Raw genomic sequence first — 16,978 nt, 5'->3', positions numbered from 1 at the left:
GTTGTTGGCACTTCCTTCATTGGCCACAGAAGTTGCAGCCTGGTTCAGTCCCATTCTGCCATTTCTGGATCTTTTGTTTTTCTTCATTCTTCTTTCATTTATTGTACTAATTTAATTATCTTTATTTTTTATGTTCTCTTAGAGTTCCCATGATGAGGTTACATAAGTAGGTTCAGGAACAAAGACCCTCACCTGCACCTAAAGTGCAGCAGTACACCATCTCAGTTCACCTCCACCCATAACATGCAATAAACTAAACATCTACATCCATGTTGGTGTGGGCCTGTACTGTACGTGACTTCTCCCTCACGTCAAAGGAGCTCCTTCATATTTTGTCAGATGTGTGAGTCTGAAGGCATGAGAACTCACGCTCCATTAAGGAGACAAGACAGAGAAAGACGGCAGTAAAAGCTGATGGGACACGAGGCCGGCAGCAGTCAAGGATTTGAGCTGGTGAAAGATTCAACACCTTCAACTCATTAATATTTCACGATTTCTGTTTGCTCTTGTTTAACCTGCTACTCTACATTATTGACCTCGGACAATGCAATGCTCCAAGAGTCTTCTACCAACAGATGTTTTATACATCAGTTAGCAAACTGTCTATGACAGTCACATGGAGTCAGCAGGTGAAGTAAACAAGCTGACGTCTCACTTATAAAACTGTAATGCAGGAAGAAAAGTTCAGTAGATCACGTGGAACATGTGACACGTTGAAGATGTACTCACTGAGGTAAACTCGAAGAGTATTCATTATTAATTTACAAACCACTTTTGACAATAGTTAAGAAGAACCCGATAAATGTAGAAATGATAACAAATATGTGATGAAACAAAAGTTATCCAGTTCTAATTTAAGGAACACACCATCAACAACATGTGTTTGATTATTGTGAGTGAAGCTTGAACTCTGAAAGAAAGAAAGAAAGAAAGAAAGATGAAAAAGAACAAGGATGGACTGGTTGGGTGCAGCAGACAGGGCCGATGTTCACTTTTACAGTTTCCTGTTTTTATGTATTTATCTGTTATGATGTGTTTCATCTGGCTTCACAGCAAGAGCTTTTAGAATAATTACCCATAATGCAGACTGGGTTTAATTACTAGTCTGTGGAGGTCAGACGATTCTTTTGCCAATTTTGAGAAAACATTTCCATGAGCTCATTTCAGCCGGCAGGGGAGGTGACTGAATCTTCTCTTTCACTGTCTGTATGTGTCCATCCATTCAGATTCTGACACCACAGCAATGACACAAGTCACTCATAAATCATCCGTCGGATGACTTTAAAACTTCAATATTGGAGAAACAATAAATCCAGAACAGCTGCTCCATTCCAGCCAGCTCGAGTGATGTCTAATATCACCGCTGGGTTAACTCGTTTGGGTCGCAGATGGTTTCACCTGATCACATTCCTTAAAGTCAAACTTTGTTTTTGTCTCATCTGTCCAGCACTGACACAAAGTGTCTTCATGGTATTTTAGAGTTTGTCATTTCCTGATAAAGCAGAAAAACGTGTTGATGATGTCACCCTGTGTTACCTGTTCAGACAGGTGACTGCTTCGCTGAATCTCTCTCAGGGCTGCATGCGTGTTTCCTCTGCCTCGTTAGCAGCCTCCTGCAGACGAGTCGCCGCTCTCATCTGCTATTCAATATTCCTCACAGGAAATGAACGAGACACAGAGTTGTGATACAGATTGCATTTTACCTTTTTCTTATCAGACTTGACGAGCTGTCTGAAGTGAAACTTTTGAACGTGGCTTGAAGCCTGAAGCGTCTCTGGAACATCACCTTTCATCGCTTTTATATTTCTCTTAACAGAGAGAGCATTTACGACGGTAGCTGCATGTGAAGCAATGACTTTTATTTCTCTTCTTCATGCATGTCTGATAAATGTTTGTGACTTGGTTTGAGCTTAAATTGGGTGGAGACTTGACCAACGCTGACGTGAAGTAACATAAACCAGCATTGAAGTCCCCGGAAACGTTGGCAGGGGTCTTATCTTTAGACTCCCATGTTTCCTTTTCATTATGTGGATGAATCTCTCACAGAGGTTTCTCTCCGTTTCGTCTCACCAAACCGGACATGTTCACTTCTGTATACACATCAAATCACTGAATGTATGAGCCAGTCAGTCAGTCAGTCAGTCAGCCAGTCATGTGATGTGATGGCTAAACTGTTTAAAAAGTGTTTAAAGTCACCTGTTTCTTTACATGAAGCTGAGAATACTTGGAGCTGGTCCCATCTGTGTTCGTGTCTGGTGCTGACATCCTCTTCTTCACTCTGTGTGATCGTCCAATCAACTGCTGGGACTGAAGAGCCATCTGAAACACCACCCTGCCTCCTGAGATTGAGTTTCTATGACGACCAAAAAAGGACAGTGATGCTCAATTACCCCCGTCGCCCACACTTCCTTTCTCCTCCCGCCTCCCCTGGGTGTGTGTTGTCTCAGTGTCGTATCATTTGTTTGTGAAAGCACGAGTTAAGTTTAATTACCCAGGAAGTCTTTTGTGGTTCACGGTATGATCGCTCCTGCTCTGCTCATTAACATCGTTTACCTCACGGAAAGAGCAGAAAATACTGTTTTACCTCAGGAGGAGAGTTAGCACATCAAACTGCAAAGAAGTGAATATTTTTTCAAAGAGATTTTTATATCAGAATCATCACCTGTAATACTTGAACCATCTCCTCCACAGAGGATGTTTGGAGCTGCGATATTATTGAAAGAGCTGCAGCATGGATCAGTCTGAGACTGAACGTTTCCAAAAACAAACATTTGTCTTATACGGGGACAGATCAGTGCGAACCACACACAGGAGGCTAAAATGGGAAAGCTGTGAAACTTAACATTTATTTGAGATAGAGCTCAGCAGTGTGTGTCAACTCCTTTTAGCCAGAAATCCTGTGTTTGTTTATTTAAATATTGAAAGTTTGGAGTGTCTAAGGAACCAATGACAGAATGAGTTGCACAAGTTTGTGGCTTGATATTTGTTTGGTGCAAAATACGACTGAGCGAGGACAGGGAGAGTCTCAAGCGTGGGTTGAAACTGCCTCACAAGTGTTTGAACCTTGACCTTAGATGAGCAAATTTTAATTTAACACCAATTAAAATAAAACAGTGAATTTATTCCCTCCGAAACAGTGAAACACAGACAATCATGAAGCGCCAGACACCAATGCCAAACCACCAAGGATGCTACAAAGGGGGCACTAAACACTAAAAACAACGAGGGTAAGACAGCTAAGATGGCACACCATGCATGCAGTGACGGAGAAACTTTTCATCTGGTCCAGACCTACAACAGTAGAAAAGCAGTGGATAAAAAAATAAAAAGGGATTAGTGTTGGCATCACTTTAAAACAAGCCGGTCTAGTTTTGGGATCTACTAAAAAACATAAAAGGTTTTCACAGACAAAACAGCTGAAGTGCATAAACTACAAAACTTCCCAGATAAGTTCTGCATTTACCGTGCACACAGACGTGTTTGGTAACCCAGTGTAAACTCTGTATACTATACACTATACATACACAGAACGTCATGTTGTCTGATGAAAACACCCAGTTGCTCAAAATGCCTGCAGTAAAACAAAACACAGATTAACACAAAAAGGTTTGTGAGGTTGAACACAGGGTCAGGACACCACCTTACACACTTCCCACACTGGATTCAGGCCTGAAGACTGAGATAAGGAGTCTCACACACACACACATATATATATAACTTCCTAACGGGCAACCAGTCACAGGTGTGCATGTCTGCCAATGAGGCAAAAGGGTGGAGCCTCCCTGGAAGGGCACAGCTAGGATGGAGGGATGCTATTGCCTAAAGCCTACCATCACACAACCATCGAAACGACTGGAAATTCAAACCCGGCAAGAAAACCACCTCGGTAGGCTGCTGTGTTCACTGTTAGACTGGACACTGCTGGTTCAGAGGTTCTGTCGCTGTGTTCACTGTTAGACTGGACACTGCTGGTTCAGAGGTTCTGTCGCTGTGTTCACTGTCAGACTGGACACTGCTGGTTCAGAGGTTCTGTTCTGTCCGCTGTTCACTGGAACGTCGAAGCTGAAGCTGATGCTGCATAGCATTGGCGCTGTAATGCACACTGGCTGTTGGCAACTGTAAACGCCAATCAACATCCACGGCAGGTCCCTCCATATCTGAGCATTTTTACAGGAAACACGTGAAAATGGGGAAGTAAACAGAACTCTACTTCCTGTTTAATGGAGATTCAAGACAATAAACTGGGGATAAATTTACAGAACAATAAACAGAGAAGTTGACAGAAAAGGTGAGAAATCACTGAAGAATCTGAAAATGGTCTTCTGGTAGTCATCAAGTCAAGAACCGACCGAGTAAAAAGAGCAAACACAGTGTAGTGGTCTTAAAGCCTGCCACCAAAATCCAGCTGTGATATTCTGATGTGATACACCGAACACACAGTAACGGATGAAGATGGAGGCTTGAAAGAAGCAGAGGAGAGGTGGGAGGAGAGTTGCACAGTCCATTAAATAAAGTGAAAGAGACTGCACGTCAATGTTTTAAGTCACTAATGAGAAGGTGAGTGACGGAGAGAGAGTCAACTGGAGAAGTGTTGTTGACATGGAAATGTGTGAAAAGAAGAAAAATGTTTGAGGAATTTAAATGTCAATAAAGTTTTGATGTTAAAGAACTTCCTTTACAGTTCACTTTTGTTATGATTTGTCGCTATATAAATAAAACTGAATTAAATAATATTCCTTCACATATTTTGTAAGCCATGTTTCAGGCACCTGATTTTATTTGCACATTAAAAACCGACTGAAAAAAAGTAGAATAAGATTAATACAGTTCAAAATTCTCTGGTACCCTCGCAGGTTATGAATATGGCTGAAAGACTCCTCGGACAGACTGGGTACAGGCTTTTTGGATCAGGATCCATAAGTATATCTCAGAGATATTAGAGGACTAACTACAAACTCTACATACTAGGGAGGTCAAACCTTTAGCTAACTGGGTCCAGACAAGCATCATGAATGGCAAACAGATAATAATGAGAACGTGGAAAGATGCTGTAGGTCCAGTATTTCAGAAATGGCTCTCAGATGAATGAGGTGGGGAAGTACAATGATGAACGGGAAAAGTTTCTGCAATTTCACTCATCACATGGGACTTAAAGGTCCAGTGTTTAGTTGCATCTAGTGGTGTGATTGCTGCATTGCAGTCTCCTCACATCACCCTCACCTTCCTAATGTAAAGGAGAAACAACAGTTGAACGGCTCCGTCTAGACTCAGTGTTTAGTTTGTCTGTTCCAGGCTCTGTAGATATAAACACTGTAGAATTAACAAAATTAAAAGGTTCTTATTTTCAGGTGATTATACATGCATGAATGTCTTATACATTTACACACTGCACCTTTAATGGAAATTAAAAATAGAACCAGAGTAGTACTTGCAATGTACTTGCAGTATATATGTGTATGTATACATACATATATGTTTTACTTCAGATACACCAACACTGCCTCGGACCCCCTGATTTGTTTTGTTTATTAGTCGTGTTACTGCCTCTTTAATTAGTTTGATGGTTGGAGGTGGATTTCATGTGCACTGAAAAACAAAACAAAGAGAATGAGAGACGTGTTGCTCTGATGGTCCGGAGGTTTAAAGGTGACAGTATGTGAAACCTCCTCTGACAATTTCTGTAACTTTCCAAACTTGTTTGGACGTCAGTATTCGTTCAAGAGTAAAAAATCAAACCTGATCAACGTTGACTGACAAGGTGGAATTAGTCTGTCTAACTCTGAAGCTAAAGACAAAGAAGCCTCAGATCTGACTCACTGTGTCTGTATGGAAAGAATGAAAAGTCAGATTATTATGTGTTGACTTATAATAACGCAAACCTGGAAATCCAGATAATATATATAATTTAATGTTATATACAAGTCTTATATTTTCTAATGTTTTACCATAATGCACTGTGGATTATCTTAAAAACATCAATCGGCCTCCATATCCATGTCAACACAGGAAGTGTCAAAAACTGCAGTTCCTCTAACGTCCACCTGAGGCTGGCTCCAGAAGTGAGTCAGTCTCCATAAGTCCCCATGTCCAAATGTCCAACTTCACAGCAGAAATAAACATGTTTACAGCCTGGTACAAAAAACAGTTTTGGTCTCTGTAGCTAATTTCCCCGTTCATGACAACTGTACTGAGGGTGAATTTATATACAACTCACCTGTTCACATTATATTAAGGCTTAAAGTTATGCAGGATTAAGAGCGTGGACGCTTTGACTGACAGGTGGGCGTGGTTACAGGTGAAACCAGGCGTCAGTCAGCTCCACCCACACTCCATGTCTGTGATGTCAATCCATCGAGGAGATGTTACAGGGTGGACCAATGAACCACACCGGAGAGCGACACTGCATGAGGACGGCCACAGTAACTGTGTGTTTGTATATTACTTCATTAAAGGTCCAGTGTGTCAGATCTAGGGGGCTGTAGTTACAGAATATAATCTTCATCACTCTGTTTTTATTAGTGTAACATAAGAATCTTTATGTTTGTTTTTGACTTGAAAATGTAACATGTACATTACACTGAGCTAATGGAGCTGATTAAAACAGGACATGTCCACATGAGGTGACCCTGTCAGGTCTCTGCAGTGTGGCAGGTTTGAGAGTTTCCTGTAAAAACGTGAGCTCGTTCAGTTCAGTCAGTCTTCACTGTCCACACAGCAGAGTCCCTTCAGTGATGCAGTGTTGGCGCCCTCTAGTGGCCACTACAGAAACATCAACAACAGACTTCATCACAGAATCTGTAACAGACTTAAAAAGCTGCTGATGATGCAGTGAAGACGCTGAGCAATCATGATTTCATGAAGCAGAGATTTTATTAATGATTCACAGAAAACATCAATCAGGATCTGATTTCATGATTTCATGATTTCATGATTTCACGTGGAATAACAGAATACATCAAAATCACTAAATTATGACTTGTTAAACAATAAAATACAACATAAATGTTTCCACATGTGTCGTCTAAAATATTTCAGCTAGTCCTCACACCATTATTTCTGTTTGCAGACTACATTTATTGTTCCCAGCTCACATGCTATAGGAAATGTTTTTCAACCAACTACTGATTATATGTGATGATATAATTATGCACACTAAGATTAAAGATCAAATATATTCCAATACATGTTACATATACTGTGTAAAAGGCTAACTTTAAGAGAATAAAGTAAAATACAGAGTACTAGAGTATGTTAATAAATGAATACAAGACGATATATGAGTACAAGTATATAAGACTGTATGAGCACACGAGTACATAAGAATATGGGAATGCAAAGAAAACAAAAGACCAACTGGATTAACACGAACATGCTCCATCCTGACTTTCACTGATGTGGATCAAATAATGCTTCAGCACTGATGATCATCTGCACAGTGATTAAACATGAAACTACAACAACAAAGAGTCATTACATACAACAGAGGGCGCTGTTTCCAGGATTCAAACATTTGAAACTCAAACAGTGATTACATTCCAGTTTTGTACCATCAGTGTCACCTTCTTTTCTAAACGGCCACATGTTCTTCACTCCTTTAACAGCTGCTGTTTTTAGTTGACCAAACCAGCGCAGAGCTCTTTGGCTTCTTTCATCCACTCGTCTTTTCATCTCTTCCAGTTTCTGGACCTTCTCTGTGTCTCCTTTGTCCTTCATCTTCTCAATCAGGAAGTCCAAGTGGACTTGAGTGGACAGTGAATCAACATTCAGGGCGATCTCCTCCAGTCTGACAACATGGTTAAAGGACTCTTCCAGCCACTGATCTTTCTCTTTCTGAAGTTCTTCCACTTCCTTTTCCAGTTTTTCCAAAAGACTTGATTTGTTCTCACGTTCTGCCTTGTTCTCTTCATATTTCTTTTTCACGTCTTCTAAGGTCTTCTGAACTTTCCTTGTCTTGTTCACATAGATCCACTTTTCTTTCACATGATCTGATGCAGCACACTTCCTTTTACATGAAGTGCAGCGGCCACCTTTCATGACCTCACAGTGTTCTACATACCAGGCCAGTGTACATGGATAGTGACAGTTCTCCTCACAGACTGGACAGCAGACAGCTTCTTTATAAAACCATACCCACCACCACCTCACAACACTGATAGTTTTTTTTCCTTTGTAGACCTCATCAACTTTCACAGTGAACTTCTTATTGTTCTTCATCTCTTCTCCATGTTTCTTCAGAGCTTCTTGAGTCTGTCTGATTTCTTCATGCTTTAGTTCAATATATTGAACTCTCTCTTGCAGGTTTTGGATGCAGGCCATCAGTCTGATTCGCTCTTTCAGAACTTCCACTGTTGTCCCCAGCTTTTGAGGTCCAGTTTCTTCCAGAAACTCTGTGAACTGACTCATTCCTTTGATTGTTATTTCATAATCTTGTTTAAGACAGTCTGCATCCTCTGTCCTGTCTTCATCCTGGCAGTTATTAAACAGGAAGTGAACAGGCTGAGTCTTTTGGTTTTTGGCACATTTAATGTTTGCATCTTCTAGAGCTTTCAGAGCATTTTCAGGTGTCATACCATCTGAGTGTGTGATGAGGGCAACAATGTTCTTCTCCAAGTTTTTTCCAAACAGAGACACCACTGAATCAAAGATGTATGTCAGTCGGTTCACACTTGCTTTCACCACCAAACCTACTGCATTAATTTCATGAACTCCATCATCTGAGCGAAACAAGTCTAATAATCTTTGACTGATGAACACATCTTGGTCAATCCCTCTGGTATCTCCATATCCAGGAGTATCGATGATGGTCAGAGAGTAGGGCAGAGGTTTATCTTCAAAACCAAAGATCTGGTACACGATCACATCCGATGTCTGACTCTCTGATTGACTTTTCTCCTCCTCCTCTACGATCTGAAACCAGACATCGTCCTCCCACTTCACTCCCATGGCGTAGTTGACCAGAGCGTTGATCAGAGTAGATTTTCCTGCTCCTGTTTCACCCACAAGCAAGATGGTTTTGTTTGTCTTGTTCACATTTTTTTCACCAAGACTCATTTTTGTTAGAGTTCCATTTTTTTCTTTCTTTGGTGTCAGCTTGTAGACAGCAGGAGATCCTGGACGGACCAGAACACTTTTAGAGAGGATGTCCTTAGGCCTTACTGTTGATGTGTTTGTATCTGTAGAAGAAGATCATTTACATATTTAATTTCATATAGCTTTGGCCTTCCCTGCTTGTAAATATAACATGTTATTTTATATTAATGTTAAAAGTAATAACAAAGGCTTCTGGTTCCACACATGATGCAGTAGAGGCAGCGTGGGATAGCTTGTTTTAATGTTATAATGTTATTCGTCTTATCTCGGACAAAACACTGATATCATGGGCAGCCTGGATTTGACCTGACTGGGAAGATGTACGGTGAGATTCGAGCCCCAGGCAAAGGAAAAAGATTCTGGAATGGAGTTATATTTTTATTGAACCATTGACAAAAAGAGGAATCTCTACTCTTTAAAATGCATTTTCATGTTTAAACGTGCCACCTCTTTAGATCATTAAAACCAGTCTGGATAAATGACCTGGGAACAGTCATAAATGATGAACATGATGGACAGGGCCCTGAAGCTGGTGCACTCCCTTCGGTCTGTGCGAAACATGGGCTCTTACAGTTTAAAGTACTTCATCGACTGCATTTATCGAAGGCAAAGCTCTGTAGAATGGATCCACATATAAATCCTGCATGTGACAGAGGTGGTCAATCACCAGCCTCATTAGCCCATAAATGTTCTGGGACTGTCCGAGAAATGCAGCATACTGTCAAAAGAGTTAAAGAACCTGTCTCGTACTGACTCTCATATAACATGATAATTTACTCTCTCTAGCACACAGCTGGTTTTACAAACTGGAAGCAGGCTCGACCCCTGACTCACTCTGTTCCTTTTGAAACATGTTATGCAATACTACAGTGAGAATAATTAATTCTCATTGAGAGGGTGTGAAGACAATTCAATAAATTACCTCGACAAAGAAACCAACCCGTCCCACAAACTAGCTGGTGTTAATATGAAGACAGCACTGAGCTACTCGATCCTTTTCATTTCAGTTGCTTCTCGTGTGTTTTGTGCATTGTTTCCCTTCTCTCTTCCTGTATACTGTCCATTGATATCTACATGTCAATAGTGTTGTAGGTAAACTCTGAAAATCCCACAATGCCGGAGGAGTAGGGAGGTGCAGGTACGGACCCAAATGCAGACATAACACAAATGTTAACTTTAATGACAAAACTAAACGGCGAGGGAAAACACAACAAAAACACAGGAGCGGAATCAAGGGACACAAAAACAGACTACCAAAAAGCAGCTGGGAAACCAGGCAAAAACCACACACCAAGACTCAAAGAACCAAGCAACTAATCCCAAGGGCAAGCAAAGGCAGGTCCAAACAGAAAAGATACAAATACAGAAACCAGAACCAGAACCATGAAACATAAAACATGGGGACTCGACACACTGAGAAACAAGTAGAAAACACGACGCAACACAAACGGACAGACAAGGAAAGCAGGAAGAAACAGACATGCAGGCTAATCGAGCCATGGTGCAAATCAAAAGTGGGACCACGACAGGAAGTGAAGACAAGACAAACTACCAAAATAAACAGAAACACAGAAACAAACTCAAACTGTTACAAATAAAAGATGTTTGAAAAAATCATGAAAAATAAATATAATATACATGAATCTGGACTGATCACTGTTTGGATGAATGATTTGTGCTGTAAAGGTCATCTCACCGGATAGAACCAGATCCAGGAACTCTGCGCCACCATGCTTCACTTTTTTAAACTGTTTGCGGCAACCACTCAATTCAAGCGACGCTTTTGCATTTTATTCTCATAAAAAATGAACAGAACTGTTTGCACATTGTCACAATCAGGAATTCTATATGCACTTACTCCATCGTATGTGATGATCCTGGCAGAGAGAGCTCCACATGGTTCAAACTGTGTTGGGTCTGGAAAAAAAAAATACTGTTTTCAGTCATCTATATGAAAAGTTGATATCAGCAGCAAAGACACACAAGGAAATATTTATATTTGGTATTACGTGGTGGGCCTTATCTATGTGTGCCGTTAGTAAAGCGGCTCGCTCTGAACATAAGCAGACACATTATGTCACATTGTAGCTCAAACAATGTTATTAAAAAACTGTTGATTTTTGAAGAGTCACTTGGTATTTCACATTTAGAAACCAATATTTGTGAAACTTAGAGATATTTAAATATTTAAAAACAAATGTTATACACTACATACGCAATTAATACCCATATTAATGCAAATCATAAATGTAATAATAATCTTAAATTCTGAAATCTAAATGTTAAATCTAATCTAATGTAGTATATGGAAATCTAACTGTTAAGCGATGAATGGTAATAAATAATAATAAACAACAACAAAACTGGGGTTTGTTTGTTAAATCCCCCCCCCCCTAAATGGTAAATCTAAATGTGAAATATAAATCTAAATGTATAAAGATAAACTACATAGTTAATCTAGTTACATATAAATCGAAGTTAAATATAATCGAAATGTGAATATGAAATCTAAAATGGTACTCTAAATGATTATATAGATCTCCCCTGTAAATCCAATTTAATGTTTCGTGAAACTAAAATATTGTCGCAGAAGAGCAAGTCAAAATGCCGGTACCGGAAGGGCCCCAAAATACAGCTTGAGGAGAGTCAGACGCAGTGTTTACATAGTGGCAGATTATAACAGAATGAAACCGCCATCTTATTCTGGGAAATGAGGCACCTCTTTGACATGGATTATCGGGATAAAGAACCTACCTAGAATGAACAACACTTTGGAAAGAAACTTAGTGAAGGTAGCATTTGAGTTTTTAGTGTCACTTTTAGAAGGTTTGCTGACTTATGACCTGTAAACTATAACCGCCAAAGGAGGCGCATCTGTGACTGTCTGTCATTTAGCGGTGTAAGACGTCTACACCCCCCGCCTTCCCCCGTAAACTGTACTGCCACATACCGCTGCAAACATGTCAATAAATGAGTCAAGTTAAAGTGAGCCCCCTTGTGGCTGGCTATAGTATAGTATAGACACTACGGACCAGAAGCTTCCCAATGGAAGTTTGTGCAGAGGAGGAGATCTAGTTAGTCACCATGTGAACAAGCTGGTCTGCCTGAGTGACTGCTGGAAGAAGGAGAAATAGAGCTTGGACTGATTGACACAAAGCTACTGACTGTAAACAGTTCATCACGACCTCTTATGTAGACTTACAGTTCAAACTTAATGTTTAACTGAATAAACACAAGTACATCTTATTGAACATGATTTATTCTCATCACCAAGTATCAAAGTAGAACAGCTTTCTCAAGCAGTCAGTGATGCATGTTGGAAACAGGAGATGAGCCCCTGGTCTAATGGCCACCTGGCTGAAGAAACCCGTTCTCAAAGACTTTCAGTCACTATAGGTAGCACACATATTCTGAATGAGCCATTTTAATCTACATTTTAAAAAATTAATCTATTCCCACCACCAATTTTTAGCTGTCATTTCATTTCAGTGTTATTGTAAAACAATGAACTTAACACGTTGTTAAATGAAGACATCTGTAAATATCAGTTATCATGCCGAGTTCATCTTTGTCCCATTCTAAGCTTTTTAAAGTCTTCCATCATTTACCTGTGTTGTCGGCTTCAGGACGCTCTGTGAGGCTGAGGAGGAGGAAGAGCAGCAAACACTCGCTGCTCAGAGTTTTTATGCTTCACCTGCAGAGGGAGGAGACACTTTGTGGTCACATGATTTCACAGAAACTCTCACAGTGGAATCTCTCCTCCCTCCCACCAGGATCTCATCCTTATCTCAACCTTTCCATCTTCCTTTTGCAATTCCTCTTCATGAAAAGTAGCATTTTGCTGCAAAGGCATGCATAAATTGAATATACCTGAAATTGTTCACAACTGCAGATTTGCAGACAACTTAATGTGGGCGACATCAGTTAACATTGTTAAGCTGCTGCTGAGCTGCTGAGAGAGAGAAGCCAACAACAAACTGCACTAAAACTAATTCTTCTGTTCAGGAATGAAAGTAAATAACTAGAATTTGACATTTGACTCAAAAAATAATACTTTACTATTGTTTCAGTTTTTTTGTAAAACAGTAAATCTGAAAGTTCATGCATAACAATAATATTTATAATAAAAATGTATTTTTTTTAATCATTTTGGGTAGTATAACCCTACAACTATAAGGGCTGTATGTATAATGCTGGTCTCTAAAGAAAGACATGTGAGATTACTACAGAAATGTCAGTGATGACACAGACATCTTTGTAATCAACACAGTCTCTACTGTTTGTGTGTTTTGCTTGAAGTGGTGAAGTTAGCAGAAGCAGTAAAGTGTTTCCATGTTTTTTGTTATTTGCCAGTATAATCGCTTCATGTTTGAATTGTGCTTCATTTGGAGAGAATGTTTGGTCGAGTCTCACACTGCGCCCTGTACTGAAGGGTTTAAAGAGCTTCTACATACTGCTGTATTAACCAGTACAGAAACTTAAAAAATGACTTTGGTAATCACCAATGCTGTTCATTTATATCTGCTGTGAGCTCTTGATCTTAACATTTGGTTTAGTATTGTACAGAAGTTTGAACGTGTTCTTACCTGTTGTTGTCTTCATGAAGCTCTCTGATGCTGAGAATGCAGACAGAGCAGGAAGCAGATCTTATATCAGCAGAGAGGAGAGGGTGGAGGCTGCCAGCGATCACGTGATTTTAAAGAAATGGTCTGACTTCAAACCAGTAAAGGGTGTGAGTACACTCTGCAGCATCCTGCTGCACACTTTAGAGAGCCACATGCTTCCTCAGGAAGAAGAGTCTGCTCAGCCTCAGTGTCATACCTATATATGGGTATACTCTCAACAGTCATAGTGATTGTAAATGCTGTGCATGTGTTGATGTTTTCTTCATTTGCTGTTGTTCTGTCTGTTTGCAGGTGTTTTCTTAAGTTGCAGTGTGTTGAGCTCTCAGGACTCCTAAAGACTGACAAAGTAAGACGGGTTGAGGTTGACCGGACTGATCGGTCTTCAGGGCTGCTGCTAGTCAGTTTGGTGTCCTAAGTATATGATTGGTTTAGGGCGCGGGCCTTCACTGGATAGAGCGGCAGTGACAGTGACGGAGAGAAAACTGTAAAGGAGTGATAGACGAGAGAGAAAAGAGGTCAAACTGTGAGTCAATGTGTCATGGCGTGTGCTAAAGGAGGAAGGCGACACCGACTTTTAATGCAGAAGATTGCAGCCAAGTCAGCAAATAACTTTTTTTTAATAATAATAATAATTTTTTATTTAAAAAGCTGAATGTCAAATTGACTTTGCTTTGACTTTTATTATTTATTTGATTTCTTATTTATTATTGTATGTAGCTCTCCAGAGTCCAGAGTGTCAATATACTTAAAGTGAATGCCACCACACATCATCAGAACATGTAAGTCATTCTGGGTTATCAAATGACCTCACTACTGTACTTCTGAAGATCTCCAGCCACACTCAGAATAGTCAGTGTAGGAGTCACAGATGGTGTTTCTTGCTGGTTGTTATTGATGCATTTCAGAGGAGAGTGATTTTCTTGAGTGTTCAAGATTTACATACATACATATTTGGTACACAGGTAAAGCCCAAGCACTTCACACTACAAGAACAGGATCCATGCAATACACAAAACTTGTTCCAGAGTCTATAAATAAACACACTTACTCATCACAAAGCTCTGGATGGGAGGTTGGTCAGAAGCCGTGAGGTAAGGGGTGTTTTAAAGCTGCTTTTACCAGAAGTAAGTGTAGGGGCACATCTCAGGTCATCCGGTGGGTTACTTTAGAGGCTGGGGGCAAAATAACTAAAAGCAGCTTGACCAGATTTCGATTTAATCCTTGGAACAACAAGGAGGCTAGACCAGATAACCAGAGACTTGGTTTGACTCAAAAGTGACCCTGAGTTGGACAATTAAATGTTCAAACAGCAGATAATTCAGGTTTATTCCACCTTGGATCTTATGTTTGTAGCCTCTGGTCACTCTTATGGTACATTTCTATATTATTGTCACAGCGTATTCACCTACAGCAACAAACAGCAAAGTCAGAAAAGACAGACAACATGAGCAGTTAGACAGGATGTAAAGAAGCCAACAGTTCAACCAGAATATCTCTTGTCAATGAAGAACTGGACCACACTGCAAAAAGCCAGCTTTCAAAAACAAAACAAAAAATAAAAAATAAAATCAAATTTTGCTTAAAAATAGCAAAATTATCTGCCAATGGAACAAGAACATTTGTAAAGTAAATGATGCAGAGTTTAAATGAAATGCTTCTTTATTATATATAACATGCACATGAGCACAGCAACACATGACAGCCTCAAGGTTAAAAAATGAAAGTGAGACTTGTTCTAATTTTAATACACTCATACTCACACAGATATGTTCTAATGTTTTACCATATGCAACTGTGGATTATCTTAAAAACATCAATCGGTCCTCCATATCCATGTCACACAGGAAGTGTCAAAAAACTGCAGTTCCTCTAACGTCCACCTGAGGCTGGCTCCAGCAGTGAGTCAGTCTCCAAAGTCCCCATGTCCAAATGTCCACTTCACAGCAGAAATAAACATTTTACAGCCTGGTACAAAAAACAGTTTGGTTCTGTAGCAATTTCCCCGTTATGACAACTGTACTGAGGGTGAATTATATACAACTCACCTGTTCAATTATATTAAGGCTTTAAAGTTATGCAGGGTTAAGAGCGGGGACGCTTTGACTGGACAGGTGGGCGTGGTTACAGGTGAAAACCAGGCGTCAGTCAGCTCCACCCACACTCCATGTCTGTAATGTCAATCCATCGAGGAGATGTTACAGGGTGGACCAATGAACCACACGGAGAGCGAACCTGCATGAGGACGGCACGAGTAACTGTTGTGTTGTGTATATTACTTATTAAAGGTCCAGGTGTCAGATCTAGGGGGCTGTAGTTACAGAATATAATCTTCATCACTCTGTTTTTATTGTAACATAAGACTCTTTATGTTTGTCTTTGACTTGAAATGTAACAGTACTTACACTGAGCTAATGGACTGATTAAAACCAGGACATGTCCACATGAGGTGATGTCCACACAGCAGAGGTCCCTTCAGTGATGCAGTGTTGGCCGCCCTCTAGTGGTCACTACAGAAAACATCAACAACAGACTTCATCCAGAATCTGTAACAGACTTAAAAGCTGCTGATGATCAGTGAAGACGCTGAGCAATCATGATTTCATGAAGCAGAGATTTTATTAATGATTCACAGAAACACAATCAGGATCTGATTTCATGTTCATGATTTCATGATTTCACGTGGAATAACAGAATACATCAAAATCACTAATATGACTTGTTTAAACAATAAAATACACATAAATGTTTCCAATGTGTCGTCTAAAATATTTCAGCTAGTCTCACACTATTATTTCTGTTTGCAGATACCTATTGTTCCCAGCTCACATGCTATAGGAATGTTTTCAACCAACTACTGATTATTGTGATGATATAATTATGACACTAAATTAAAGATCAAATATATTTCATACATGTTACATATCTGTGTAAAGGCTAACTTTAAGAAAAAGTAAATACAGAGTACAGAGTATGTTAATAAAGAATACAAGACGATATATGAGTACAAGTATATAAGACTGTATGAGCACACGAGTACATAAGAATATGGGAATGCAAAGAAAACAAAAGACCAACTGGATTAAACACGAACATGCTCCATCCTGACTTTCACTGATGTGGATCAAATAATGCTTCAGCACTGATGATCATCTGCACAGTGATTAAACATGAAACTACAACAACAAAGAGTCATTACATACAACAGAGGGCGCTGTTTCCAGGATTCAAACATTTGAAACTCAAACAGTGATTACATTCCAGTT

The 16,978-nt window shown here is 39.8% G+C and overlaps 2 protein-coding genes and 1 long non-coding RNA gene across 5 annotated transcripts in view; all 3 read right to left on the bottom strand.

The window, feature by feature from the left end:
* The window catches only part of npy8ar (neuropeptide Y receptor Y8a), a 47,005-nt gene extending 43,969 nt beyond the window's left edge, over positions 1–3,036 (bottom strand). Inside the window, exons 1-2 of the mRNA XM_027281902.1 lie at positions 2,492–3,036; positions 2,197–2,353 (exon numbers count right to left, since the gene is read on the bottom strand). The gene's annotated coding sequence lies outside the window, so the exon portion shown is untranslated. The remainder of the gene's footprint in view (positions 1–2,196; positions 2,354–2,491) is intronic.
* Positions 3,037–6,851: 3,815 nt separating this feature from the next.
* The window catches only part of LOC104936320 (uncharacterized), a 15,458-nt gene continuing 5,331 nt past the window's right edge, over positions 6,852–16,978 (bottom strand). For 2 of the 3 annotated variants that reach the window (XM_027281800.1, XM_027281801.1), the window contains one exon: positions 6,852–8,650. In XM_027281800.1, coding sequence (XP_027137601.1) covers positions 7,471–8,650 — 1,180 coding nt within the window. In that variant the 3' untranslated portion in view covers positions 6,852–7,470. Of the gene's footprint in view, positions 8,651–9,518; positions 9,531–12,982; positions 12,989–16,978 lie in introns of those variants that run through there. The other variant, XM_027281802.1, reaches the window with a different exon arrangement.
* Positions 12,063–13,798, bottom strand: LOC113746377 (uncharacterized). The gene is made up of 3 exons (XR_003462814.1): positions 13,677–13,798; positions 12,699–12,784; positions 12,063–12,205 (listed from the first exon to the last, which is right to left on the bottom strand). It is a non-coding gene; the product is annotated as an uncharacterized LOC113746377 (long non-coding RNA).

Source organism: Larimichthys crocea, chromosome VIII (assembly GCF_000972845.2).
Source record: "Larimichthys crocea isolate SSNF chromosome VIII, L_crocea_2.0, whole genome shotgun sequence".
In the NCBI taxonomy this organism is placed as follows: Eukaryota; Metazoa; Chordata; class Actinopteri; family Sciaenidae; genus Larimichthys; species Larimichthys crocea.
The sequence above is the reverse complement of the archived record's forward strand: the minus strand, read 5'-3'. Positions and strand labels throughout refer to the sequence as shown.